Genomic DNA, 27,962 nt, shown 5'->3' with positions numbered 1-27,962 from the left:
GACCTTTTCAGTAGTAGCAGATGAAGCAGTTACCACAAATTGAGTCTTGAGAGTCTCAGATTTTGATAAGGGCATAGAACAGGGCCTCGAGAGGTTGGTGGCTATCCAGCCTTGGTGGTGTTCTTGACTTGGTTAGACAAAACCACAGATGTCTTGATTTGTCACTGGTGATACTTCAGCTTTAAGTGTTCCTTTCTGAACAGCAATTCTGTGGGTTTCTGTCTCTAAAGGTTTCAAGATGGAGGTTTTTCTATATGCAAGGAAAATATGTCTCTGGTTAGGGTACTTCATAGTTGTCAGGTATCCTACACTCCCTTAGAATATCATTTAACTGAGAGTTTCTTCACTTTTTGTCCTAAAATATTGGGGGGGGGGGAAGAGATCATTATTAATTTACAGAAATAAACTACTATTTGAACCATTGGGATTCAATTTTGGTAGTCAATACTCTGTAAATAGAACAAATTCACCATTTTTCAGATTAACTCTGTGTTGGCCACTGACATGGAGCTGGATTAATTTTTGTAAGCCATCAATCATCTTTTAGCACTCGTTAATAGTTTAACACACTTGCTATTTATTATTTTGGACAAAATGAAATTTTGCTTGAAATAGCTTAAGAAATATAGTTCCCACTGGAAAGAATGACATGTCAGTTCTTTTTACTTGGAACATAAATTATGTTTTTATTGAGTAAAATCTGGTGAAAGGATTAAGAAAAGTAACAAAAGACACTGATGGTGGGAGTGGTTATTGTCTTTGCTCCAGAAAAGGCTGGTGGGTCAAATCAAAGTATCTTTTAACTGAATGTAATATGCAGATGGGGCAAAACCCACCTGGATGAGTTCCTGTGTGACCTACTCTAAGTGGTCCTGCTCTGGCAGGAGGGTTGGACTGGATATCTTTGGAGGTCCCTTCCAACCCTTGAGGTTCTGTGATTCTATGTAATATACATCACCGAGTACAAGAGGTCTAAATTCTTTGCATGATCCAGGTATACACTGGAAAGAGAAAGAGCAGGTTACAGATTAGGATTTAGATTACAAAAATAAGTATCAAACATCAAGAGATTTGGTGAATTTTTTTATATAAAGGCAATCAAGTCTCTTAATGAACTTATCAGCAATCTAAATATGTCTTTGGAGTTTTCAATAAGGGTATATACACTTTTTATAACATATTATTCAAGCAGTGGTTTGGAATGTCTGATTACTACAAATTATCCATATGTATGTAGGATTTATGTCAGTACTTCTTCTGCCACTGGAGAATGGATTTCCATTGAGTTTTCCCCTGTGGAAATCATGAGTCTAAACTCCAGTATAATTTTTATGTTGAGATAAAAATAACTGTGTGCTTATATGATAACTTAAATTTATGATGTGCTCAAACATTAGTAGCAGACCTGAGAAAGACCCTATTGTTCTTTTAATTATGACAGCCAGAGCCAATTAATACAGCGGGCTTACTCAACTAATCCAACAAATCAGTTTTGGCTTGGAGAGTACAAAGGCCTTTATGCAAATATTGATTTACATATCTATATCTTACATACATGCAGAGATTTTCACTGGGTATCTCTTTTAATAATAACAAAAATTCTGTGAGGAAATAAATTAATTGCTGGAATTTGGAGACCCTACATCTATCTTGACAGTGTGACATAGTCACAGTGCTTTGAACTAAGTAAGTGTACGCTGTCTACTTGTTCATTGGGACCCTTTGATGTTGCTGTTAAACTAGAATCTTGCTTATAGGCCAGTTTATGCCTTAACATTAGAAAGAAACAAATTGCTTTAAAACACACATGTTGCAGTTTAGATTATTGGTGAGGAGATGAGCTTTTAAACAATACCCAGTCTGTTAGAAAATGTGGAAGTACTGAAGTCACAGTACATAGGTGGTGTAACATCTGTGAGTTGACATGTGAGACACCTTTAAAGCTAAGCAAGGTGGAATCCATTGCATTCAAATATTACTCATTTTTTTTTTTTACCTGAAATATTGTAAACTAATGCAGGTGCTTTACCTTTTACCCCATAAAATTCCATGTCAATTCAAACCTCAAAAAACTATATGAGATGACAGCAAAAAAATCAGTAACAAACAGCTGGTCCAGCTACTTTTACCTGTGTAACTGATAGGATGAAATGGAGTGAAAGGAAGGGCAACTTTCTGATTTTTCAGAAGCAAGAGCAGCACTTATGCTTGATGCAGTTAGGTAGGCCCAAGGACTATTACACAAGAGCTACAGCAGCATCTGTGATTAGCTCTTTAGTTTTCTGGGTTTAGGTCAGGTACACCAGGATGCATGGTGTTGGGAAATACCTTCTCTTCCTTAACTGTGGTAGTAGACTCAGCTAAGTAACTGTCATGAATATCAATGGAAACTATGGCTTTAACTCACTGTGTATCTCAAAGAAAGCAGGTGTCTTCTGATAGCCTGTGTATTGTCAGATGTCCAGTGCCTGAAAGGTAAATGAGATTTTGCTTGTTCAGACATCCATAGTAAACAAGAATCCAAGAAATTCAGTAGGTTTAGCTGCCGGAAGGGGATTCACATTGGAAAACTACCAAGAGAAACCACAGAGAGAGCACATTTCATGAAGAGACAATGCTGTGATAATTTTTCTACCTTTCTTTCACTGATTTTAAGTCTTAATGGTGATTAAAACTCTTCATTTTTTGATTACAATGAAGCAACAACCTGGTTTATATTGGAGAAGTGTAAACATTGTGAAATCATGACTGCAGTCTTAATGGAAAGTCTTAGGTGGTGAATCAACCTCTCGAGACTAAAGCTGATTTCTTTAGGTCAGAATTTAGATCAATTTGTAGTGCACTGAAGGTGGAGTTTGTATTGCCTTTATCTTTTCTACGCTTGGTCTGTGAGTAAATGGAAGATGTCATGCTGAAAGGTACACGCCCTAGGCCCTTTAAGGCTTTGTGGTTGTGATAAGCTTCAGTAAAAGACTTGCCATTCTCCTCTTCTTCAAACATGAAAGTGTGGTGCTTACCTTTCCAAAAAGCAAGATGCCGTGCCTGTTTCTCCTCCATTGCATGCTTCTTCACAAATCACGCTAACTGCACCATTCGAGCTTCTGCTTAATTGTTCTTTTTAGATAAGCACATTTTACTGTTTCCGAGTGCATTACTAACAAGCCACAGGTCTGCACCAGATGGGCAGGTGAAAAAGTGATTATGAGGTGTGTGATGATGGTTCTGTATCCATAATACATTCATCCCAAGGTTCACTCGCGCATCTGTTATGTATGTTGTTTTTCTTTTTTACTAGTACCCTTAGAGATATTTAAGCAGGTGATTCTCTACAACTAAAAGACGATAAAAGAGAAAAAAGTGAACAAGGGGTCTTTAAGGTGGCACCACAAAGACAGTGAGACATGCATATTACTGGTATGTGCCCTTCAGTAGCTCATGTAAGATTCAGATGAATATAACAGTGTAATCATTTTCATTAGCAGGTTTTGGATTGATACTTTCTTGCATATTAATGCTGATTACCGAGTCTTGAATTTAACAGGGTGTAGCTGAACTAGCCGTAACGAGGAAGGAGTGAGGTGAGAAGCACAACCTTGCTTTCTCTCCAGTTTACAAAAAGACTCGGAGGGCTGGCAAGCCCAGACCCGATCCAGGTGTTTGAATTCCCCAAATATTCATCCGTGCCTAAACTTCCAAATGTCATGTGTCTGGAGAGGGCATTTTAATGTGACGCTTCACTCCTCAAAGCAGACATAGCTCAAGTTTTTAAAGAGAAAAAAGAAAAAAACCTAACCCCAAACTGATTTTTAAGGTGTTTTTAATTAAGTTGTTGCTGATAAGCAGCTTCATGTAAGGCTGCTTTTTATTTCCCTGTGTCAGTTATTAATTTGTTTATATGAAACAACTTTGCAGAAGCTTTAGTGGTGCCTTTGTTTAGTACCAATTACAAAAAAGGATTTCATGCAATTGAGACGTTTTCATTTAAAAACATGGAGATTACACATGCAAATTCTTTGCTGAAAATGGGGGAAAGCAGTAAGGTATCCTTGGTTAACTTTTTAGTTATTTAAAAGTAGCTTGTTGGAGATTGAATATTTCTATGTTTCACTAGAGCTTTTAAATATAAAAGAGATATGAGACTATATCTGACACCATCAGGCATATTATATTAAAATTTATGAACAACTTCATCAAAAACCACTTTCCTTCTCCTGCACAGAGACAGATTTGTTCTGACATAAACGTTACATGGCTGGTTGCAGCCTCAGATTAATGCGAAGACCCTGGCGATTCCTTTTAGACGTTATTTTATGAAATAATACCTGTCAGCTGCTGCCTGATCCCAGAAAAGGGGGCAGGTTTTCCAGGTCATCCTGCCATCTGTCAGCTAAAGCTCATCTGTCCCTCCACATTACCACCTGATCTGTGCTAACAGGCCTCACAGGGAGCCCCGCTTCATTGGCCCGGTGGGAGCCCGGCAAAGAGACTGTGCGAGGACATCACCTGTGATTCCCAGATTTAATTATCACTGAAGTGATGAAGATGTGCACGCAGATTGAAATGCTTTTGAATAAATGCATGGCTCAGGATGGGAAATTTTCCCCTCTTCTTTGATTTTTTTTTCTTTTCCTTCTTTCTTTCTTTTCTCTTTTTTTTTTTTCCCCTTTCCTTTTCCCCCCCTCTATTTTTTTTTCCCTTTTTAATCTTTTTCTTCCTTTTCTTTTGCCCCTTTCCTTCCTCCTTTTCCACTCCCAAATACAACACTGGGCTTTCCAACAGGCATTGTGCAAAACGCACGTGTGTGCGCCGCCGCATGCACACATGTAAAACTTGAATTACAGTCTTTAATAATCAACTTAAATATAAATGTTGCTGGAATCGTTGCACATGCACTCTCAGGAAAAAAAAATTGCCTGTGTTTTGTGCATGGCCTTTCACCGCAAACACCATTATTTTCTGAAAGGGCTCCTTATTATCAAATTCTAAAGCTGTATTGATTGTTGCTAGATGGGAAAATCAGGTTGCATTGTAATTCCAGCTTGTTACCTCTGGTCCAAGGCACAGTCTGTGTCAGCCGGTACCTGGGGTCCCCTGCCGAGAGGTAATGGTGGGGTTCACGGTGGGGCTGGACTGGCTGTGGAGGGGCAGGAGGGAAGGAGGGCACGGAAACCCTCCGGAAACATTGACGACCGCAGGCACCTCGCTTCCCTCCCTCAATCAATAACACAGCACAAAAGTTATTACAGGTCTGGGCCTTTTTGACTTCAAAGCTGCTTAGGCAGTATGTGGCATTAATTCCCTCCTGTACAAAAATGTAGTTGATAATCACCAGGCTGAGGGGAGGATTTAGGACTAGAACAGCAGATTTCCTCACAGATTACAGCCTAAAACCTAGTTTCTTGGGATAAATCGGGATAATTAACTCTAGTGAAATATGTTACCCTTGTTGATTTGTACCCATGTGATACTTGTGTTAGGTAGGACTGCAGAGAAACGTTTACGCTGCTGTGCCATCCCACAGCTTCCTGCAGTGGAGGTGCAAGCCTTAATGTATATATCTTTAACGCTGGTGATGGGGACTTGTCAGAAGATAATTTAGGCAGCAGTGGCTGCTAACTGAGACCTTGGAAGAGTCGGCGCAAAGATCCGCCGTCAGAGCTCAGGCCTGCGAGGCACCACGTGCTTTATTTATATCTCACCCCGCCGCTGACTGCGGTTGGGTCAACTCATTTAATTCAGAGCTAACCCCTCTGTCGCCGCGTGCTGATGGGGACCGTGCTGAGCATCGCAGCTCCACGAAGGAACTGCTCACCCCTCCAGCATCTGGGGTCCCTTGAATTAAGGAATTACATCATGCTGATAGAGTCTGTGATAGGAATTTCTTTGAGTTTCATCAAAAGAGTGAGGCATTGAAGGGGTGAGACATGCAGGTCCCCAAGAGGTGGATGACACCCCTGTCTTTCCCTTGTGACTTGGCCATTCAACCACGTGGCATCATGCCCCAGCCTTACGTCTCTGCCTCCATTACCCCCATGTAGGTGGTTAATATGTTTGTATAGGCATGCAAAAGATTGGCTAGATTTTTAGCACAGCCTTGAATAAAACAACAAAAAATGCTTTCAAGGGTTGCATTCCAAAAAAGACAGAATTTCTTTCCTTCTCTTCAAAATGTGCTTTGTAACTGCAACTTTTCATTACTGTAGCTTGGGAGGCTGCCTGCTATTCTCTGAAGGACGGTGCAGACATTTATGAGGCTGCCATTTTTATTCTAATCCTAAAGTAAAGTTCACATACCACCACAGCAAATGCAGTGCCCAGATCTCCAGATGTCCTTGTGTCAAGCAGACAGCAGACACAACATCCAATTAATGTATTTTTGTTATAATGGTTATTTTATATTTTAATGATCTCTCCTGAAAAACAAATGGTTTATTTACAAACTTTTCATTTGAAAATTAATCACTTTAAAAACAAACTGGGAAAGAGTTTATTACATGCAACTAGATGAGCACAGAAAAATACAGGAGTAGAAGAAATTGTAACGTGCTTGTAATTTAGAAATTATTTTTGAAAAAAGGTTTTATCTGTGGCCAGTATAATCACAGTAAAACTGGTTTTAGGTTTATATATGAGTAAAGTCTAATATAGAACCAGAACGTCCAATGGTCTCATTTGCACACATATCAAAGCTGCTGTACTTCATTTTCTGTTAGTACAAACCAAATAACAGAATATTAAGAGTCATTTGAGGTCATAATTAAAGTTCTTTGACATCTGCCTTTTTCTATTAGCCATGGCTACCAGATGTCCATGTCATGGGAACTGAAAATTATTAGTCTAATCATGTTTTTAATAAAAATAACAGAAACGTGTATATTTGTAAATTGCTGAGCATAAGCTTGCCAGGCAGAGAGAGATTGCAGGGCTGCTTTCTTTAATTTTTATACTTGCCTGATGTTTTAATGTTATTGTTTCTTTTATTGCTGTGGTGTTCTGTTTTCCCATCCTCTGCATCACTCAGCCAGTCTGACTCTATTGGTAGAACAAACTGAGTATATACACATTTTCCTTAAACTAATACTTGTCTGTATTTGTGTCTGTGCCTGCACTGCTTGTTCCTTTACCTGTGTATTGATCAGGCTTATTTTAGAGAGTACCTGCACTAAAAGTGATGTTTTCTGTCGTCTTTATTTCTGCTCACAAGCTGGTGTGTTCTTGTCATATTAATTTGACTTTTTATACATTGCTTTGCTTCTCCTACATTAGCATCCATTCACCAGCTTGATGATGGTGACACTGTATGGAGTACAGTATACTGGCTTGTTAAATAATTTCCATCGTATTAATTTCTACTTATATGTTGTACTGACCTATTTTTACTGCGCCACTTCCAAAACTGTCTTTGTTTATCCAAAGCTGGCTGTCCTCTGTTGCTATAAGCATCCCTAGTTTTCTGTAGCTCTATTTTTAATGGCTTTTTCTTTTTTTCCTGTTTCCCTTTCTCTTATGCTCCTCAGATTCTTTTTTTTTCTTCTTTATTTTTTCTGTACTTTTACTGTGCTTTAAAACTTATGAAGATGCTTAACATCCATGTTATGAGCTAATCTGCTGTTTAAATATATATGCTCAGCTTTTCTTCTTTCTGTCTTTGTACCTGGGAAGGATGTTATCTTGAGTTAAGATCTTCTTTGAATTTTTATTCTTAAGACATTTTTAATTCTTCCTTTGGATGTCGTTATTGGCACAGGCTGAGAAACCTGGATGCTGGGGCTCCATGTTGTTATACATTGCCGTGTATGTTATGCATTACGTTATGTCATTAGAATATGCCACTGCTTAATTTATCTTGGGGAGGATGGAGAGGAGCTTTGCATGCAGAAATCTGCAGTACATCTGGTTTTCAGCCATGGAAAGGGAAGGGAGAAAAAAGAGAAGGTTTTCAAAGAGAGATGGGGAAGAGGAAAAGCTAAGTTCACCTCTCTCCTCTTGGGAGCAGAGAGTGCTTGGGAGGGGACTGAAGATGCAGCCACATCTTCTGCTGAACATTTGGTGGCAGTAGGAACTAAATTGCTCTTAACTTTCTTTGGAAATGGTGTCTTCAGTGCTATTATCTGGAATGTGAAGAGTAGATTTTACAGACACGGTTTTAGATGTGGTCCACTCTTTCATAACACTGTCTTTGTGATTGATATGTTTAAATTTTTTCCTTGTTTTATTTTCTTTTTTGTCAATCACAAATCAGAGCCACGTTTGAATGGTGAAAAGCTGAACTGTAATCAATAATAGAGAGCTTTTATTTGAAGATTAGAATCTCCTCACGTATTTACAGACAAAGGTTCCACTGATCTATAAGTTATCATTCTGATACAGGACAGTGGTTATTTAACTCTTTGTATGGCCTCATAGGTTCCACTCCCAACTCATTTTCCCCAGGGAGTAATTCTGATGTTAATATACCTTGCTTTTTCAAGCCAAGTTACAGGCACAACTGAGTAGGGCAAAACCTATTCTGCGATTATAGTGGATAGCCTGACTGACAGTGTGGGATTTCGGGATGTGCACAACCTATTCAGTTGCAATTTCATGATGTGGAAATCTGGGTTGATGATTTCTTTCTTTTTTTTTTTCCCTAGTTCACAGAAATGCAAAATAGCAAATCTAATAAGTTAGATTTCATGTGTAGTTTGGCCATGAAACAAACTTTTCTGAAATATGTAATGAAAAGTGACATCATACTCATCACTATCCTGTTTTAAATTTAAACTACCCTGCCTTGCATAATCAATTACTTACAGAAAATTGTAAAGCCCTTAAAATTCTGAAATGGTTTCTGGCATTTAATTATATAAGATTTTTGACCTGGCTAGGCAGATAATGTTAACACAGCTTTAATACTAAACAAGACTGAACATGTGTGTGCTTGACTTTTATTAAACTCCTACTGAAGAAACAGATTAATTGGAGGCTGATTCATTGGTGAACAGGCGTTAAAGACAGAAGGACCTTCTCACATTTTGTTCTGTTACCCAGGCTTATGCCATCTCAGGTTGGCAAGGAGATCCCAACTGTAGTGTTTTGAAATGTAACTGAAAGAAATTTTAGAATAACAGGTGCAAAAAAAAAACCCTCAAAAAAAAAATCCCCCACACCAAAAAACCCTCAAACCCTCCACACACGGGAAAAGGAGAAAGAAAAGTGAGGCGTTTTCAAATGCTGATCTGATTCCTTCCTATTCTGTCTTGCCAAATGACCACCTGACACCTCACTGACACAGGTAGTGCCCAGTTAGGTTTTCATTAGTGATGTTAAAAGTGTAAATGGGATCACGGGAACCGGCATCTGTCGCAATGATTTTCTACATGATTATTACTTCTCTCCCTGCTTAAAACAATTTTTAAGAAGATGTGTACAAGCTGTGATTAAACCACTTCAGATTAAGCTCAAAGTAAATTGAAAAAGTCATTCTTAAAGCTCTCATTTAACAGTGCTTTACATCCATCTGTAAAATCAGAGCTTTTCTTGCAAGCGCCCTCGGAATAGCCCGCTTCCCACAAGGTAGCAGAGGTTAAAAATAAAATAGCAAGAAATCCGTGGCAAAGCACATGTGAGATTAACGGGGTGAAAGTACTGGAGTGGAGAGTTTTTTTCTTCTGTCTGAGCTCCTCGTTCTGTCGCACAACCCCCAGTCTGGAAATCTTAACACTGACACTTTTGTACAGATCGGTTTGTTAGCGATTTCAGATTTTAATTCAGCACCCTCACTTGATTATTACTGACATTTCATTTTTGTAATACTAGGAGAGAGAGAACGTGCATAAACAGATTTTTGCATGAGCTAGATGGTGGGCAATTTTGACATCAGATCCCGAAACTCGAGAGAAAATGTGCTCGCTTCCAAGGTGTATTTCTGGAATTGAAAAAAGGAGATGTGATCTGGGAGATTCAGCTGTGCTCTTCGGTAACTCCAGGTGGATGCTGCCGATTTCTGCGTGTTTGTGTAAAGCGAGAGCCTCTCCTGGCTTTATTTGGTTCTTGTGTGAAAGTGGGAGAAACGAAAGTATTTTGACAATTACCCATTGAGCTTTTCACTTCATTCAAATCTGCAACGCAGCGCTGAAGTTTGTGAGTGGGTGTGCAAGGGAGAAGCAAAAAACCAAAACCACGTACTATAAAAGCAGGCTAAATGTTTGTACAGTCCCTTGTAAATTAAAATCCCCACAATTACTAAAGCTCTACATTTTAAAATCATATATTCCTCTGTCTTCATTACTCCTGAACATTAAAGATGCTGGTAAAAATTAACCTCTGAGGTAAATCACTTGTAGTTAAAGATATTGTATGGCTTAATTTATGAAATGATTTGGTCTATTATGTTTTATGAATGTTTGTTTTACCCTTACAACTCAAAATTTTAGAAATAAAATACAGTAATGAAATTGTGAGCTGGATTGCATTCTCTTCCAGCTTTATATGTACACTTATGCTTATTATTGTCCAGCAATAGCAAAAAAAATGTGAGGAATTATTATTACAGCTGTTTCCAGGATTAAGGCTAAAATACCCTCTTTTTTATGCATTAGTTATTAGTTCATTATAACTGGCATTCTACAGGTAAAAACATCAAACTCTAAATTGAAAGTGCTTGGAAATTAAAGAAAAATAAAAATACAAGGAACGTATTTAAAACAAGGTTCTTATCTAAGGTTATAGCTCAGCATATTTTCTGTCTATCAAAATGTAATTTATGAACTGATTTTTCAGCTGTACATATAAAGTCCCTGAGCTGGGCTGCAAAAATTTAATATAAAATACAATACATGTAGAGGCATTTTAAAAATAGGCATCTCAATGGCTATATATCACAATAAACTTTCCTACAGTTTCCTTGCAACAGCTGATTTCTGATTTTTTTTTGTGCTAAAACACAATAGCTGAAAGGTGAACTTTTCTGTATTTCAACATTCCCAGCCTGGTAAAACTGTTCCACTTGCTATATGATGTTATAAATATCAAGATTAGTTTCTTCTAAAATTACCAATGCCAGCTGCATTCAGTTTCCCATGTTCTGTAGTATTTTGTTACCAACGTTCTCAGTTTAGTGAGAGGGTTTTAAAAATCAAATTAGTCACAAAAATCTTCGATGTTAAAATGTATTTATGTGTTTCTCATATTTTAAATATTGTACATAAATCCAATTGCCTTGCTCAGTCCAGTACTCCCACTAATATCACTGTTCCCTTAGCATTTTTGCCTAATATTCTCCTATATTAACAATAACCATTTTAATTTCTTCTCTGGTACTCAGCACTTACAATTTCCATAACTGACCATGACTAAACTGTCTACAGCAATGGCTGGTAAACATGTGCCTATCTATTTTACAGACATGTAGGCAGAAATATATACTTACAGTCCACTTATTTATTGTTAATAATCTACTGTACCATATTTTAACCTCGATAGTACAGCATATATATTATGTGTATTCTAAAGAATCTCATTCAATCATGAGCTCTGGTAGTACTGCACCAGAAAGTCACAATTTCTACAGTCCTGAAGCCCTTACAAAATCCTGCTTTGAACCTGTGTGTGTATTTAAGTTCTTCAGCTGACATCATTTCAATCTGGGAATAAGACATACGGCCACTAATCCAGGATTAATTGAGCACTTATGTGCAGTACAAAACATTCTTTATATATTGACAAATATTTCTAAAAAATGGATTGGTATTTTTGCTGTTAATTGTTTCATTACTGACCTTTACCTCTGCAGACATATGCAGTTTTCGTTTTTTTGGGTGAGACTTTCAAAATATTTTTTTTTTAAGTGTCCAATACTCAGTGTTAGCAGTGACATTTTTACAGTCTACTCAGAAGCATATATTTCAGTCTTTTGTATCTCATTTCTTTCTATTTATTTAAAACAACTTAGCATGGAAAATCTTGCAGATTTAAGTGACAGTGATGATGTACAATATGCATAAAATGAGCCTGTCCCTACCCATGATGTGTATTGCTAGGGACTCCATTGCAATATTTACAGTTAAACTAAACTTTTTCAAATGAAGCAAAATTGCATTTGTTTTGCAGATTTGCTCATCATTAAATGTGAAACATTTCACATTTGTCTTTTTGAGTAATTGGCTTTTTAAAATGATAAGGTGCTCTGAACACTTGTTATGTGGATAGGTCTGACGTTGTATCCCAGAAATCCATATGCCATACAGACAGAACAGAAGAAAGATATTCACAAGCATGTCACAGATTGGACTGAAGCAAGCCAAAAACCAAAGTGCCATGGCATTAACAATAGCACCAGATTTACTGTCACGATTGCAATCTGTGCTGTATCATAGACAGAAGGAGAACTTTTGATAGGTAACACCTTCAGTGTTTTTTAAATCTTTTTGGCAAATTATCATTTTCATTATATTTTTGCCTGCCATATAATATTATTATAATGGTATTAAGTCACACACACACACACATACATGCGCACGCCTGAAGTTTATTAGCCTTCAACAAAAGGGATGATTTATGTTCCATGTTAACTATTCCTCAACAAAATGGAAGGTATTTTACTCAAGATTAATACATGTTTTAAGGCGAATCATCCACAAGAGTAGCAGGGTTTTTTTTCAAACATGCGTTAGGTTAATAAAATCTTAATTAACAAAGTCTTAGTTACTAAGATCTTGGCTGATATAGTTACTAAAGATACAGAGAGAAACCATGTGCACCATGTAAAGCTCAACAGCTCAGAAGTTTCCAAAGTTTGAAGACAGTAGAGAAACAGAATTAGGGGCAAACAATGTTTTTTTCTGGGGTTCAATCACAACTGACTGCACTTTCCCACTGCAAGCATGTAGACGTTTCTTTTTGACCATAAAATCATACATTTTCTTCTAGTGTAAAAAAAGCTGCATAAAGCAGATTTGGCAATACCATAATTCATGTTGAGCTCTGATAAGTGCTGAAAAAGATTTACAAACTCACAGCTTGACACTGAGCCCACATGTTGGGTAGAGTGGAGAAAAAGCTCTAGAAATACTACATAGAGCTTCCTGGCAGCGGACAGAGAAACATCAGTCAATTGTTTTTCTTAATTGAAAGCCACCTTGGGACCTTGTTGAAAATAACATATCTGTCTATCTTTTCTGCTGTTTAAATTACCTGGCTGGGGGAGTTGTCCTGGGGCCATTCACAATAGGCTTTTCAGTGAAAGAAAAACACTGAAATGCTCACTTTAAATGAATTATAGATTTGAAGCACACTTCAAGTAGGTAGGAAATGCAAATCGCGAGAGAGCGCAGGCAAACCTACCTAAACACGAGTCCTGGTGTTGCTACCTTCTTGGCACCTGAAAGTACTTTATTTTAATACTTTTTAAGCATCTTCTCCTTCAAGTCTTCATAGCAGCTATTGCCCTTGTCTGAAATCATTGGGACTACTCATGTGAGAAGCGGTTGCTTGCATAATTTTAGCTCGCTACATTGCGCTAAAACTATATTGGCAGCGCAGTTGGTGCTCGATGTTCTTCAAAACGTTTCAAAGTTTACAGTGGTGCTGCTGCTGTGTTTTGCACTCGCTACCATAAAATATCGTGTTGCCACAAAACGTTGTGGGAGCTTCATTTAAATACCATGAGCTGTGCTCTCCTGCCTGGAGTCTGGTGAAAATCAGGAATTACTTTAAATTTTGATTGAATCAAAGAGTAGTAAATTTTCAACAACTTTTTTTTTTTTTTTATATTCCCTCCCAGTTTCAAAAGGTTTGGCTAAACATATGCTGTTTTAGGTTTGCTCTTGCTTGAGTGTAGCATCTAAACATAGCTCCAGTCTCCACTCGTAGTGATGCAGACATCACTAAAGATGAGTCATTATTAACAGCAGCTCTACTCCCACTTTCCCAGACTTCTCCTGCGACATCACTGCCACTGCTGAAGAACAGCAGAGCAGTTTGCGTAGGTGGGAAATTCATGTAGAGGGGTTAGAGATGTAAAAGGTGAATTGTTTCTAGTAGTGGTGATATCCTGAGTGATGGCATTTGCTTTTACCTGCTTCTCTCCCTGAGGCGTGAAGATATGTGCAGGTATTTGATATTTGCTCCCAGTCCTGAGTCTGCTCCTATTTATCACTCTGAGAAGGGTAAAGTGAGATAATCCTCTGAAAAACCTAATTGCAACTTTCCCTACCTGCTCACAGTAGCTTTGCTCTCTCTGATCTTCACTACCAGAGTCAATAATTTGTTTGAACAGGTTTTCCATCTAATCATTAACACACTTAAAGCCTATAATGAGCTCTGTATACATGCAAATGCATCTTTTTTAAGTGCTTGTGCAGATTTAAGGGCATTGTTTCCTTGTAAAATGGAAATCAGAGCTTTTTCTCACATAAATGCAACAGTCCTTAATAAGGGGTGGATCAGCAGCAAATTTCTAGGTTTATTTAATTTTACAGCACTTTTGTCCTTGCATATTCTGTTTGCAGTCTTTTTAAAGAAGACAAGCACACTTTCAAACCTGTATCAAATCAAATGCCTTGGAAGATTCCCTTCAACTCCTCTCATTCAATGAATGAATGATTTCAGTGAAAGGCATTTATAAACAGATATTTTTCAACTTTATCAGGCACTGCTCAACTCCCATTGTATTGCTATAATGATACTTCAAGACAAACAAAGAAATTTGTGACTTAACAATGTAAATAAAGACAGAGGCAATAAGATTAAAATGGGTACCATTCACACTCTATACGACAGCTCTGTGCCACTCTAGCAGGAGTAACCAGCTCAGTGAAAAATCAGAAACTGTGATTGCTATTTAACACTGCAGCTTTTCACAGTAGCTCAGCACAAAGTTATTTAGCACAGGTGTTTCTGTAAGTCTGATACATTGGGAAAATTCGCAAGGTTCTCCGTCTCTCTTGCTCCGTGTCGGCTGTGAAGTTGATGCACTAAATGGGTTTCTGGTAGGAAATAGAGCGTATAGGCAAATGAGCAGGTTCAAACATAGGAGCTGATCTAGATTCATTTTCTTGGTTGCTAATTTTTGTAACGCATGACAGTAGTGAGGTGAATGACCCGTCATCGAGTAAAAGCAGTGAAAAATGGGAACGACTTATCATTCAGAACTGAGCGTGAAACTGAGATCCTATTCTCTCCTTCGATAAAAGCAGCTTTCCCAGATACTCTGGCTATCAGTGTTCTCTCTTTGTTAAGTGAGAATTTTGATAAATAGTCACCTATTTTAGTGCTTCTCATTAGTTTGTTTAGATATAGTGTACTTCTGTTCTTTCAGCCCGTGTGTTTGCATTTCAATAAGAGATGAAATGATATAATTAAATTTCTAAACACCTACAACTCTCAGCAATTTATTTTTTTTTCCCTTTTAATTCTCAGCTTCTAGCAGTATCTAATTTATGGCTTAATTCTTTCTGAGGTCATCTTGTGAGTGACTTCTAGTTAATCTTAGATGTTACGAGCTTGGCTGTGATAGAGAGTCAGTTCATCTGTTCTCAGAAGCAAAGCAGCGAGTTAGGAAGATTGTTAGCGATTGAAGACTCAAAGTTTAGCTGAAAACTAGGCGTAATTTCTTGCATAGTTATTATTTTTCTTCCCTTTTTTTCAAGGTGATCTGGCTGTGTTTTGACTAGTATAGCTAAAGGTTAAAAGAAAACGATTACAATTCTGATACTATGTTCTTCAAGAAGGTAGATAAGGTTACTGGTTTGGATTTGCTTCTAATCATGAAGGAATTGATAAGTATTGGGGTATTTTGTGTCTGCTCTCATTTTTTTCTCCTCCAATTCCTTGATAAAGTAATCTCTTCTCTCAGTTGGGTTAGGAGGTACAGCTTTCTTTTGCTGTTAGGCAAATGATAGCTAACTTGGTTGCTTGTGGTTCTGTTCATTTACATGCAGCTCTTACTATCACTAACATATCTTTGTTCCCTGATATATTCACTCCGTGAATAAATGTAAGTTTTCTGCTATTTTGGCTCTGATTGATTTGCTCCTTTCACTCTTGTGACTGAAAACAGCACAAGAGCTCATATTCAGAAAGTTGCATATTGCTTAATGAAGTACCTTGCTGAATCAGGACTACCATGTTCCAGCAGATGAAAGAAAAACATATAAGAAGCTGTACTGCCAGGTTCTCCTTTGAATGTTTTCCTTTTAAGCAAATTTTAGACTTATTAGCATAGCAGATCATGGTTTTGCAAAACAAACAAAAGCTTCTAGCTTTATTCTTGAAAGTGTTTGGAAATGTTAATGTAATTGGTTCTGTTTATAGTTCAAACTCACGTGTCTCTGCTCATAGAAATGAGTAATAGAGTGTTAGCTCTTCTAGTCTAATGAGTAAGTGCCCCAAATCACTGGGAAGTAACTTCTCAGTTTCCTTTGTCGGAGTCAAGAATCTGACAACATTCTTAATTATTTTAGTGGCAGAAAAACGGTCCAAGGATTAGGTCATGGATGGGATTGTAATACAGGGTACCATTACACTTACAGAAACTGAAGTCTGAAATTCCAGATTCCTTAAGGCTTTCCATTTTGGCTTACTATTTAAAATGGATGTTACCAATTTGATGTTGCCTTTGGGTAAACATGTGCTGTTGAATTCGTTGAGAATGATACCCAGAATCTCTAACAACGTGGTGGGAAGGGCAAGGAATGTGTGGGTCCAGGGTCTGTGGGGAGACACTGTGGTGACAGCCTTTCTGTATCTGCAGTTTGTGTAGCTGGATAAGCACAAGTCTCCTGGAACATCCACAGAGCTTGAATTAATATACAGTGATGATATCTTTGGACAAGGAGGTCATAATGCATTTTAAAACATTCTATTTATTTCCCTGTCATGTATACTGTACGTTTATTAGTGACAAGAAGTGGAGCAACAATCACAGTGTTGCAGGGCTTCAAATAAATATGGTCTTATGACTATGTCATGGAGGACTCAAAACCCAAATACCCTGTCATTGATTTTTTTGGGGTATTTTTAGCTTTCCTTATATTTAGATCCTGAAGTTCCTGAAAAGGCTGTCACCCTAAACCTGAATTTGCCCATACTGCATCATCCTAAAGCTTGCAATAAAAAAGAATATTAGGCTTTCAGACACAGCATATTTAGAAAAGAGAGAGAGTGTCTGCCAAATTCCCAAAAAAAGGCTTCCCAATTCCCCTCAATAATAGCAGGAAATTACTTGTTATCAGTGGGTAATTCAACTACAAACGTTATTGATTATCCAACCTCAATCTTTACAGTCTTGATGGCCAAATATTTTGCAATCATTCACCCTATTTAAAACTAGAAGATGTGATTTTTATTTTGGAAAAATGGAGTTCTTTCAATTTTTCTGCATGCCACATCACATTGTGGCACGTCCCTCCAGATTGTCCAGTGTGATAGCCAGGAGCTTGACTGACAGATGTCAAAGTGTGTATCATGTTCTAATACACGGGAAAAGCTTACATTATTTTAAAATAATGAAATACCTGTAAAAAATACACATATTGTAAACATAACGTATTTTCTTTTGATGTTTGGGTTCTGGTATAGCCTAGAGCATACAAAAAACTTGAAGATCTAGAGAAGAGACACGTTTCTTACATTTATTTCAAATCTCGCTGTGTTTCTTAAAACCAGTGCATTACAGAATCGATCAAGTTAGGTTGGCTTTTTTTAATGAGCTATGTCTTCAAATATTTCAGTAGTTTTTCACCTAGTTAGTGCTAGCTGACTAAATTCAGTTAAAGCAAGAAATTCGCTGAGTTCCAAGATGTGTTCTCCCTCCCTAGAAAAGCTCCCCTTAGGTAACCATCGTGAAAAGAAAATTTGATATTTTGGTGATGTGATATTTTTAAATAACATTGTGAGTAACCTTCTGTCATTACTACACTATTATGCAGAGTAGATGATAAATTTAAAGTCCAGTGCATTTTCAGTCTTGTCAGCGCAGTTTCAGAATGTCTAAATTAATATCTCAGGATCCTCCGACATTTGAAAACTGCTTTGAAACTATCACAACATCTTGGAGACACACAACTTTCAATTTTTTTTTCAGATTACAAGAACTTCTAATCTCAAAAATGAGAAGATGTTATTCTTTGAACAAAACACTGTCTCCATATGGTCTATACTGTGATGCTGTTTATGATATGAAGTGAAAAAAAAAGCACATCTGTGTAAGAAGTGTTCACTGGCTATTAGCCTTTTAGGAACTGTGTTTGAAATATCCACATTCTTCTCTATTCATTAAGAGCTTTTTATATGATACAACCCATGAAAGTTTAGTAACAAGGTTGTGACTTCTTAGAAGCTAGGGCTCAGACGGGTGATAAAATGTATCTTCTTTGTCCTAAATCCCAACAGCATCCTCTTCGTGAAAACACTAAATAGTTCTTAAATAGAAATCTTTTCAGTTCTTGTAATTGGACATGTTTGTTTTCTTAAGTGTATATAATAACCTTAGTCAAAATATTTTTGGTCCTGTTTAGCTTTTCCTAATATTTACATACAAATAAAGCTAGAAAGAGGCAAATCAAAGATGTTATACATGGTTTGCTCTCTGCACGTAAGGGAAAATAATAACCATTACATTTTCCTGCCTGCAACACTTAGGAACTTGACACAGCTGGCAGAGTGTATGTTCAGATCATGGACCAACTTTGATGTTTTACATGTTATTAAACAATAGCTGGCATGGTCATGTAGCAGCAGGATATTACACTTACCGTTCAGTAGACCTGTTTTTATAGAAAGAGACCTCCTGCCTCCTTGCCTCAGGCCAAAAAATTCTCTACTGCAGAGATGGTGTTTTGGATCTCTAGCAGTAGGAGGATTCTTGTGTTGTTGTATTGGCTTTTGGCAAGTTAATAAAATAATGTAAACAGCTATTTTGGGAAATGACCACATGTTCTACATGCTCAGTACACAGAGAGGTTCTGAGTCACCAAAAAGAAAAAGGAAAAGAAAAAAAAGCAAAAGAAAATATTCAAATTAAAAGAAAATGGTAAATATAACAGCAAAAAATTCCATCCAGCAGTGCTGTTTCATCTCTAAGAGATGCTTTATTCAACAGCGGGTACCAATCCCCACAAGTAACATCTGCTATCAGAGGATTTGCAGGTACACCTTTGTTCACTGCTAACTGAATTTGTGTCAGTATTACAATACAGCAGATTCCTGCTTTCCACACAAACCAGGATTAGCATTGACTTGGGCTTGAGGGTATTCAAGCTGCTGTTCTTCTTTTAGCTATATTTCTCTGTAAACATCTAATTGTTTCAAAAAGTGATGTACAGTATGCAAAAACCTGAATTCAATGCAAATAAGTCTGTGCAGCTCTAAAGTTAACAGGTGTTCTCATTAGTGTAAGTAGACAAGGAACAATTCTTGGATGTTTTATAAACACTTATAATCACGGCCAAATACGTTACTATAAGTATAAAGATGCTTACAACAACCTCTCTTTTTTTCTTATTGCGCAATCTCTGCACTTATTAATAGGAGACATGTGTCAGTAAATGAAATACTAAAATTCAGTACCAGCTTCTGCCTGGAAATAATGTAGCTGTAAAATGGTCTACTCCTGATGAATAAATTTCTGGCTAAAATAAGAGCCAACAAAATGAAATCTTTACACATAGCACATATATATTGTAAACATATATCTTTGCTTGTACTGAAAAGTAGAGCATTCATTCTCCCTTTGATATTTTTGTTTGTTACAAGGACTTATCATGTTGGGTCTCACTCATATATATCATAAAGTGTTATAACATGCATATAAAATTGGACAGGAGGACCATTCATCACCGGGTATTGTCCAGCTGGTAAAACTAAGAAAGACAGGACTTCTCTAAGAAACCATTGCCAATATCTCTGTGTGTGGCTCTGTAATATATGGCTTCAGATTGCAAAGGCAATAACAGTAAAATATTACCCCAAGGAGAAAAGTAGCTTGCAGTAGGTATTCATACATTGCCTTTAGTTTTCATCTGTGGATAAAATGTGCAATTGTCTATTCCCTTACTTCCTGCTATGCACAGACAGAACTGAGTTGTGACTTAATTATTCTCTCTTGTTTCTCTGCTTAGCCTAGTTTTGGGGCTACTTCTTTCTTACATCCCAAGCCTGTTGACTTGCATCTCCCCTGACTTTGGCTTAATGACTAGCAGAAGTCCATCCATCCTCCTCCCATGGCGAAGGCAGAGCATCCATGGGGCTGAGACAGACAGTAGCATAAGCAGAGGGTATATGGAATGCTGCATGCAGGTGTTTGATATCCAGGATGGCCATCTGCTACTTGTCTTACATCTTGCTTTTTGCTCTTTGCCCTCTGAAGGAACCTCCTGTTTTTCAGAGGCCAGCTCAAGTAGTCCAACTGTGTCTTGCATAGGTCACAATATCAATGTAGCGACTCAGTAAGGAATATTCCTTGGATGTTTAGCAGAAAGTACTTGCTTTTCCTTACCTTCCCCTTCACTCAAACGGCATGTGCATTCTCTTCGTATCTCTAAGGGCAGCAAGAAATAAGGCCTGGACTGATGGGTGAAAAGGAGAGAATGACAAGCTGTTCCTTGAAACAGTGAAAGCATCCAAGTACCTCTCGCAGAGAAATGACCCTTCCTCTGGGGAGACTCTGTGCACCTCCAGCCTCAACTCTTCTTCTGATCCAAGGAGGACTTTTTGTCTCTCAGGGTCTGATCAGCTTTAATTGTGACTTCCCATTTGTTTCATATCTTCCTTACAATCAATATAAACCAATTCTTCTCCAGCTGAAATTCTTCAGAGTCAGTAGGGAAAGGAAAAGATCTGCCTTATAATGCAGGGAGTAGACTTGATTGTCTCCTTGCTAATATTAATGTAATTTAATAGAAACTGGTATAAACTATGAGTCCATTTCACAACAGAAGGGAAACATTAGGTTCAATGATTTTCTACTTTTTCATTCTTTTATTACTAAACTATGTTGAAAGATTCATTCCTAGGAATTTACCAGGAAAAAAAAAAACTACTTGTTCATCACTGGTACAATAGAGTTTCATTTTTGTTCTTAAAAGTTCAAGGCTTCAGACTGTTGAGTCCACTTCAAGGTCATTGATGCATATACCTTAAACACTAGGTTAATGTCACTGAAAAACAACTTAATACGAGCAGGTTGCTTTGATATGATGATCCCTGTGAAATTTCCCAGAGAATGGACCTGCAAATCAGTCATGCCACAAGACAATCCAGTTGAAGACATATCTTCTAAACATCTGGCAGCAATTGGTTTTACAATTGCTAATATTGGAGAAGTTGTGAAAACACAGGATCTGTTTGTTGCCTCTTTGCAGCGCTTGGTTTTCACAGCAATTTTTACAGAGTCAGAAGAAACAGGGTAATTATAACATAAGGTTCAACATCTTTAGATATGTTGAACGTTTTCTGTTGCTTAAAACAAATATTCCCAAAGAAAGTATAAAACATTTTTCTGACTTGCAAAGTTTTTGCAGTCTATCATTTAAATTACTTAAATAAAGGGAGCTTTACTACTCCCAAAAGCTGAGAATATAACACCCGCCATGCATATTAGCTTGATCTTTTTGACAGACCAGAAAAGTGTTTGTGTGTGCCAATTAAAACAAAAATGGATCCCCAGTGGCTTGTTCCTCACACAACTTCTGAAGACTGCTATCATTGTATGCTGGGGTAACCCTGGATAAGGCGGCTATCCAAAGTAAACAAAGTTTTCAAAACTTTCATGACAGATGGGGGTTACAAATGCATTTTAATAAGAGAGTTGCCAAAGCAACTTTTTTTTTTTTTTACAATCAGCATATATTTACTTAACATCTAGCAACATTGGGAACACAAGGCAGATACTTTCTCACAAAATTTTTTAACAAATCTCATTTTTTTTGAAAGATTGGTTGAAGACCTTTTCTTTCAAGCTGATATTTCCCCATCACTTCAATGTTAACTTTGCTCGACATCCAAAGGACTGCTAGATTGGTAAAGCCAGACTGTAACATGAGACAGACAATCTGCTTGATAATGAAGTTTCTTTGGTACTCATAAGCATCTTAGAGTCCTTTAAGTGATTTAACTAGCAGCAAAACCGTGACTACCTCTGTGTGAATCATATCATGGATATGTGGTGCAGTATGAATATAATGCAGCTTAATACTGATTCTTTTGTTTTATTTGCATTTCTTGAATATTAGACTCAGCTCACCACAGTACAGCACAGAGGGATATTTCACTTACCCTTTCTGCTGCTGATGCATTCAGCATGAATGTGGCCAAGAGACTGGATTATCTGTGAGAAAGAATTTAAGATCAACTTCCAGAAATGCAGTTAGACTTTTGACATTATTTAAAAACTTAGTTATCTCTGCCCCTATTGAATTCAAATTCAGTTAATTATATCATTGAGAAGCACAGTGTCTCCTAACTTTAACCAATTCCACTTCTATTGTTAGTGTGGACATACGATTGTCTGTTTTATGTGTTTATTCTCAAGTTATATTATGTTCTAATGATTTTTTTAAAGAATATTTAGAAAGAGATGGAACATTCCTGGTTCTTTCTTACTTCCTTCTTTTCTTTCTTTCTTTCTTTCTTTCTTTCTTTCTTTCTTTCTTTCTTTCTGTCTGTCTTTTTCTTTCTTTCTGTCTTTCTGTCTCTCTTTTTCAAATACCTCCCACCTTTCCCAACCTAGATTCCTTTTTATTATGGGGAAACAGGATGATTAACGTGATCAGCAAGGAAAACCTTGTGAGAGAGCAAGGTGAGATGAAGGGAGCAATGGGAAGGGGGAAGAGTGTTAGCTTCTGAGCTAGAAATGCTCCAGCGACTCAGATTTCCTTTTTTCCCTATACATACCAAGAGCAGCAATCCCAATGCACAGTGCAACAAGACGAACACATTTTATTGAATTTCTGCACGCAGAGGTGTCTGTCAATCCAAGTTTAAATCACTTAGTGTTCACCACAAGCTGTGGGAGTCCCAGGTGACATCAAAATTTAGGTTTTCTGCACAGGATTCTGCACTGGATTGGTGTCTTGTGGGGTTTTCATGGCCCAGAAGTGTCCAATAATCCAATGCTGAACCATTGGGATGGGTTAGATGAAGCTTCACCCCAAAAGTCCAGCATTTTTTCCGGATGTCCAATGTTCAGAGAGTTGAACAATGACTTGTTTCCGTATTTGGCTGAAATAGGAACTGTGTGGTGTTTTCTTGGTGGCCATACATGAGCCATAAGCTTTCCGAGCTGCTCGTTCTATTCCCTTTTGCTGCAGGATACAGGCTGTGAAGGGGGTTTTTGGTGCATTTCTACTTCCCCATAAGATTCTTCACTTTCTGTATTAAAGTTGCTTCTTGGTTTATTCTTTTTTCTTGTTTGAAAATAACTCATCACTGCAAATAATAGTTATAGCCACCAGAGATGCATAAGCACACTTTGAAGTGAGTGAATCAATAATAGGGTTTTGTATTTTCCTTTTACTGTGTGAATTTACAACCCTTTTCCCTATCTCCATAGAGTGCCTATCAGTAGGATTGTTAAAATTGCTTCCATCCCTGTTCTGCAGCAAAAATAAATGTAAGAAACAAATGTATCTATAGAAATGTATATTGGTAAAGAACTAGAGGGATAGCATGAAGTAGACTCTTTGTTTACAGCACAGTTGTCCCTAGACCAAAGTTTGCAGGAAGACTATGGATAAATGACCTCGACCTTATCCCATGGCTTTCATCTCCTATTTTCCATTGCTATATGAATACAGTGAAAGGGAATAACCTCTGATACATATTCTAAAAGGTGATCCAGGTGATCTGTAAAGGTTTGGAAGTCCTGGAGGAACACAGCTATGAGTGACACACAGCAGAACCTTGCACAAGAAATGCCTTTTGTGAGATTCTTAAGAGCTGGTGATCCTGGGCAGGATCCAAAGTGTATTTATGTATTATAAATTGTAATGATATGAATTAGATACAATGTCCTTTATTTCCTGGAACTATATAGGTATCTTTTTGTTTAGTAACATAGGATCTTGTTGAACACCACGTTAGTACATTATTATGGTGACGTGCAAAAGAAATTCACCTCTCCATTTGCAGCTGTATAAGGTGACAAGACAAATCCTTAATAAGCCACAAGTAGAATATCATAAAAAGTGTTTCACACCTGCTCTCCCCCCTGCTTCCCACACTTTGTTGGCAGCCCAGCAGTGTATTGAATTTAACACAATTTACCTGCAGTGAGAAGATATTTTCAGAGGATCAATGCTTAACAGCAGGACTGTACTACAGTTCATTTTAAAACTACTGTATGAGTGGATTGAGCTTTTGAAGTGATTTTTCCAAGGTACTAGAGCAAGAAAGAGGGAATCCAGGCATTGTGGCGCTTCTATAGGCTACCTGAAGAGCATATCCTCTGCAAATAAGAAGGTTATTGTCCATTGTCATTCCTTGTGGGTACTTTTTGCCAATAGCAGCACCACGATTCTGCCTGGTAAGTTAATGCTATTCCCACACTGTAGATTTTGCAAAATGATGGCAAAGAGAGAAGGATTTCATGAGATATTTAAATAAGTGAAATACCTGGCCCAATGGAGACTGGCAGCTCTATCTCGAGCACTTCATTGTCATGTCTTCTTTTTTTTTTCCCCAGATTTGTCTTCCAATTGTTCCTCCAGTCCCTCTGTTTATTTCAGCAGTGCATGATACACGCCTTAATATTGAACAAAGTACACTTGTTGTTAGTTATACATCATTTAGGGTTGTGATCATAAATTGTTCAATCACAAGGTTTAGTCAAAGCTAGCATTCTTTACTGATGTATTTTCCCAAGGGTGTTGAAAATTCAATTGTTCAAAGTGCAAATATGGTTTAGCAATCCCTTCCAAGAACCATTTATCAGAAATCCTAAGGAGGTAATATATAAAAGTGGGATAGGAAACCTGCACATTAAATGGGATTTACCAGCCAAAGCCTTTGGAACTGCTTGCCTGTGAATGACTGGAATGGAGCAGAACAAAGTCAATTACTGACTGTAATTAAGGAGTGGATGCATTTAAACTGTAGAGAGCAGTAGCAGTCTTCTTGAAACTGTCTAGTTACTCTAAAGATTAGTCTGAGGAAAGAAAAGAAAGGACTTGAACTGTATCTTACAGAAAGTATATTTTAAATGAATTCTCCCCATTCTATGATCTGTTTTTACAGATTTACTCGTAAAATGCTGATAATATATGGTTATCAAAATAACACATTCAGACAAAGAAACTTTCAACATGTATTTTGCTTTGGTCTTGTTAGCAATGGAGTATCTCTTTTGCATATCATACAGTGCAAAATGTTTATGCAGTGCTGAACACTTGTATTTTAATAAAGCCTGAATTTACTGAACGGAAGACTGAACTATGTTGTGTCCTTTTTAAGCCTTCAAAATACAGTAAATCTAATTATATATGTTGCTCTTACTTTGAAAATGTTATTCCATTTTATAATTTTAATAATGATTTGTTTATACAGGGAGAGAGGCATTAGATTGAATTGTTGCCTGTGTTTAGTCTAATTCAGATCTACATGTATACATTAATAAATTTTGATAAAATATAATAAATTATGATATAATATAATGAATTTTTATAAAATAGAATACATTTTGAATCCAAACCTTACTGTGTGAGCCAAGCACAGAACTGGAGGTCAGCTCTTTCAACTGCTTACCTTAAGTTGATGTTTTGGGGGTAAAGGGAATAGCGGGTGTGTGAGCAGTGATTAACGTTCTGACTGTTCACTAATAAGGGAATTAAAATTTCCCCAATCCATGAGCACGGGGAGCAATGGGGTGGCTGGAGGTGTGTCCCTGATGGTGTGGATGGGATGAGATGGGATGAACATCTGCAGCCAGGCAGCCGCCCTGCCCAGGGACCATTCCCACATTCTCCGCAGTGCTCTCACAGGATGTCTCCACTGGAGCTGCGCTGACGGGATTTTCCTTAATACTGATGACTTTGGAAACCTTCCTTACAGGCATTTCCTCAATAATGGGAGGGTTATAGAACAATTAATAAGACATTAATCTGTTTTGTCTTTTTATTATTATTATTATTTTTACCCTACTAGTATTTCAGTTTAAAAAAGACGTGGCAGTATCCAGGCTGGTGAAGATCTGTTGTTTCTTTTTTGCTTTAGTAAAAACTCTTGACATGGGGCAAATGCAGCAAAACAGTAGCACTTCAGGTTGATTGTTTTACATAAATATTGAAATAGAAGGAAATGTCTGTTGTCTACTGCGTTCAGACATTTCCCAAAACATATCTGAAAAGGTTTTGATCCTGGATAATACTGTGCTGCAAAAAGCACCCCGATGTGCAGACTATACCTGCATCCCCAAATCATTGAAACTCCAGTGTGCAATTTCCACTTGAGGATGGTAACAAGTTTTGCCCAAGTCACTGTTAACAATAAGAAATTAAAGAAAAAAAAAAGCTTTGGTTTAAGAGCTGATAGGAGCTCAGCTGATTTGGAATATGGACAAGACAAACTCATGCCCTTTGCGAATCACGGTACAGATGCAAGCCTCCAAACACTTGTCTACAAACATACAGAATTGCTGTGCCCTGGATTATTCTCCACGGCCATATGCAGCAGGGTTCTGCTGAATAATCCTGGGGCAAACCACTGCACAGTTCTGTGCCTCACTTGTTCCATCTGTAAAGTGGTCGTTTTGAACTGCTGCGAAAAATACCAAAATATTTACTTTAGTGAATACAAATATACACATATATGTTAAAAAAAGTGATGCATCATTATTATCATGGTGGTTTACAGAAGTTCAGACCAACAGAATATGCATGCTTATTTCCACCAAATATTGTTAGGCAGTGAAACAGCATTATCAGGGGATTAAATATTCTTTTGATAAATATTCCCAGTGAGTGGGTCAAAAATGTAAATCGACTTCTATTCAGATAAACTGGGGATTTTTTTTTCATGATAAATGGGCTTCTAATTACTCTGCTACAGCCATCTTTGATGGTATGTTTTTTTTAAATATGTAAAAGAGTGACATTATTAATTTTACCAAACTGCTTGGAAGTGGACTCTGGAATCACAGGTATATATAAACGCATAAATTCAAGAATTAAGGTAACAAACATAAAAACAGTAATACCAGAAGAGAGACAGAACCAGAAAATAATAGGAATTAATTGTCATATTGCATTCATTTCTTTTCAGGGTGTTTTGATTTACATTTGAACTGTGCCTTGTAGCACTGAGTTTCCTGGCTTTTCGTAACTTTTGTCACATTCCCGTTATTTTTGCACTATTTGTGTTTGGTGGTTGTACTGCTAAGACAATATCTCGTTTGTTGTGACATATTCAAAACAGTTTTCAGACAGAGGTTCAAAACTTCTCAGTAACTCAGCACTCCGGGAGATAATTCTTGGTACAAAAGAAAAACATTTGAATGCACAGGAGAGAAAAGAGAAGAAAATCATCTATCGGGTCTGTGCTTTACTTACCTGTGTGTGTTTATGCCTTCCCCAGATCACGACAGTGTCAGGAAATGAGTTCCTCCTCCAGTCGGATATCGACTTTCTCATATTGGATTGGTTCCACGCTATCAAAAATGCAATTGACAGATTGGTATGTATTTGTTTTGGCTGTTACCTTTATTAATTAAGATGTAGCAATTTCAACTTCATTTGCTTAGGCATCTCTACAGGTTTTAGGCAGTTAGCAGCTAGCTAGACATTCTTTTCTCTGAAAGATGTAAAAATATGTATGCAAATCTACCCAAAAATGTCAGATAAACAAGGTTGTTGAACAAAACCGTCATTCCATTCTTGCCTCGGAACAGAACGTTACATTTATTTCTTTGAAATAACAAGGACATTGGTTTGCTGAGAGTTGTAAAAGCACACAAGCACTTAATAACTAATGATTTTTTTGTATTTTCTGTT

The 27,962-nt window shown here is 37.3% G+C and overlaps 1 protein-coding gene and 1 long non-coding RNA gene across 4 annotated transcripts in view; one reads left to right on the top strand and one right to left on the bottom strand.

Annotated features, from left to right (window-relative positions):
• The window catches only part of ARHGAP15 (Rho GTPase activating protein 15), a 329,153-nt gene that overhangs the window by 140,108 nt on the left and 161,083 nt on the right, over positions 1–27,962 (top strand). For all 3 annotated transcript variants that reach the window (XM_062004816.1, XM_062004817.1, XM_062004818.1), the window contains exon 7: positions 27,547–27,645. In XM_062004816.1, the coding sequence (XP_061860800.1) occupies positions 27,547–27,645 (99 nt within the window). The remainder of the gene's footprint in view (positions 1–27,546; positions 27,646–27,962) is intronic.
• On the bottom strand, positions 713–27,671 carry LOC133626356 (uncharacterized). Its single transcript, XR_009819452.1, has 5 exons — positions 27,522–27,671; positions 24,592–24,721; positions 22,255–22,306; positions 2,408–2,468; positions 713–1,001 (listed from the first exon to the last, which is right to left on the bottom strand). It is a non-coding gene; the product is annotated as an uncharacterized LOC133626356 (long non-coding RNA).

This window comes from Colius striatus, chromosome 11 (genome assembly GCF_028858725.1).
Source record: "Colius striatus isolate bColStr4 chromosome 11, bColStr4.1.hap1, whole genome shotgun sequence".
NCBI lineage: Eukaryota > Metazoa > Chordata > Aves > Coliiformes > Coliidae > Colius > Colius striatus.
Note: the sequence above shows the minus strand (reverse complement) of the source record. Positions and strands in the feature narration are given on the sequence as shown.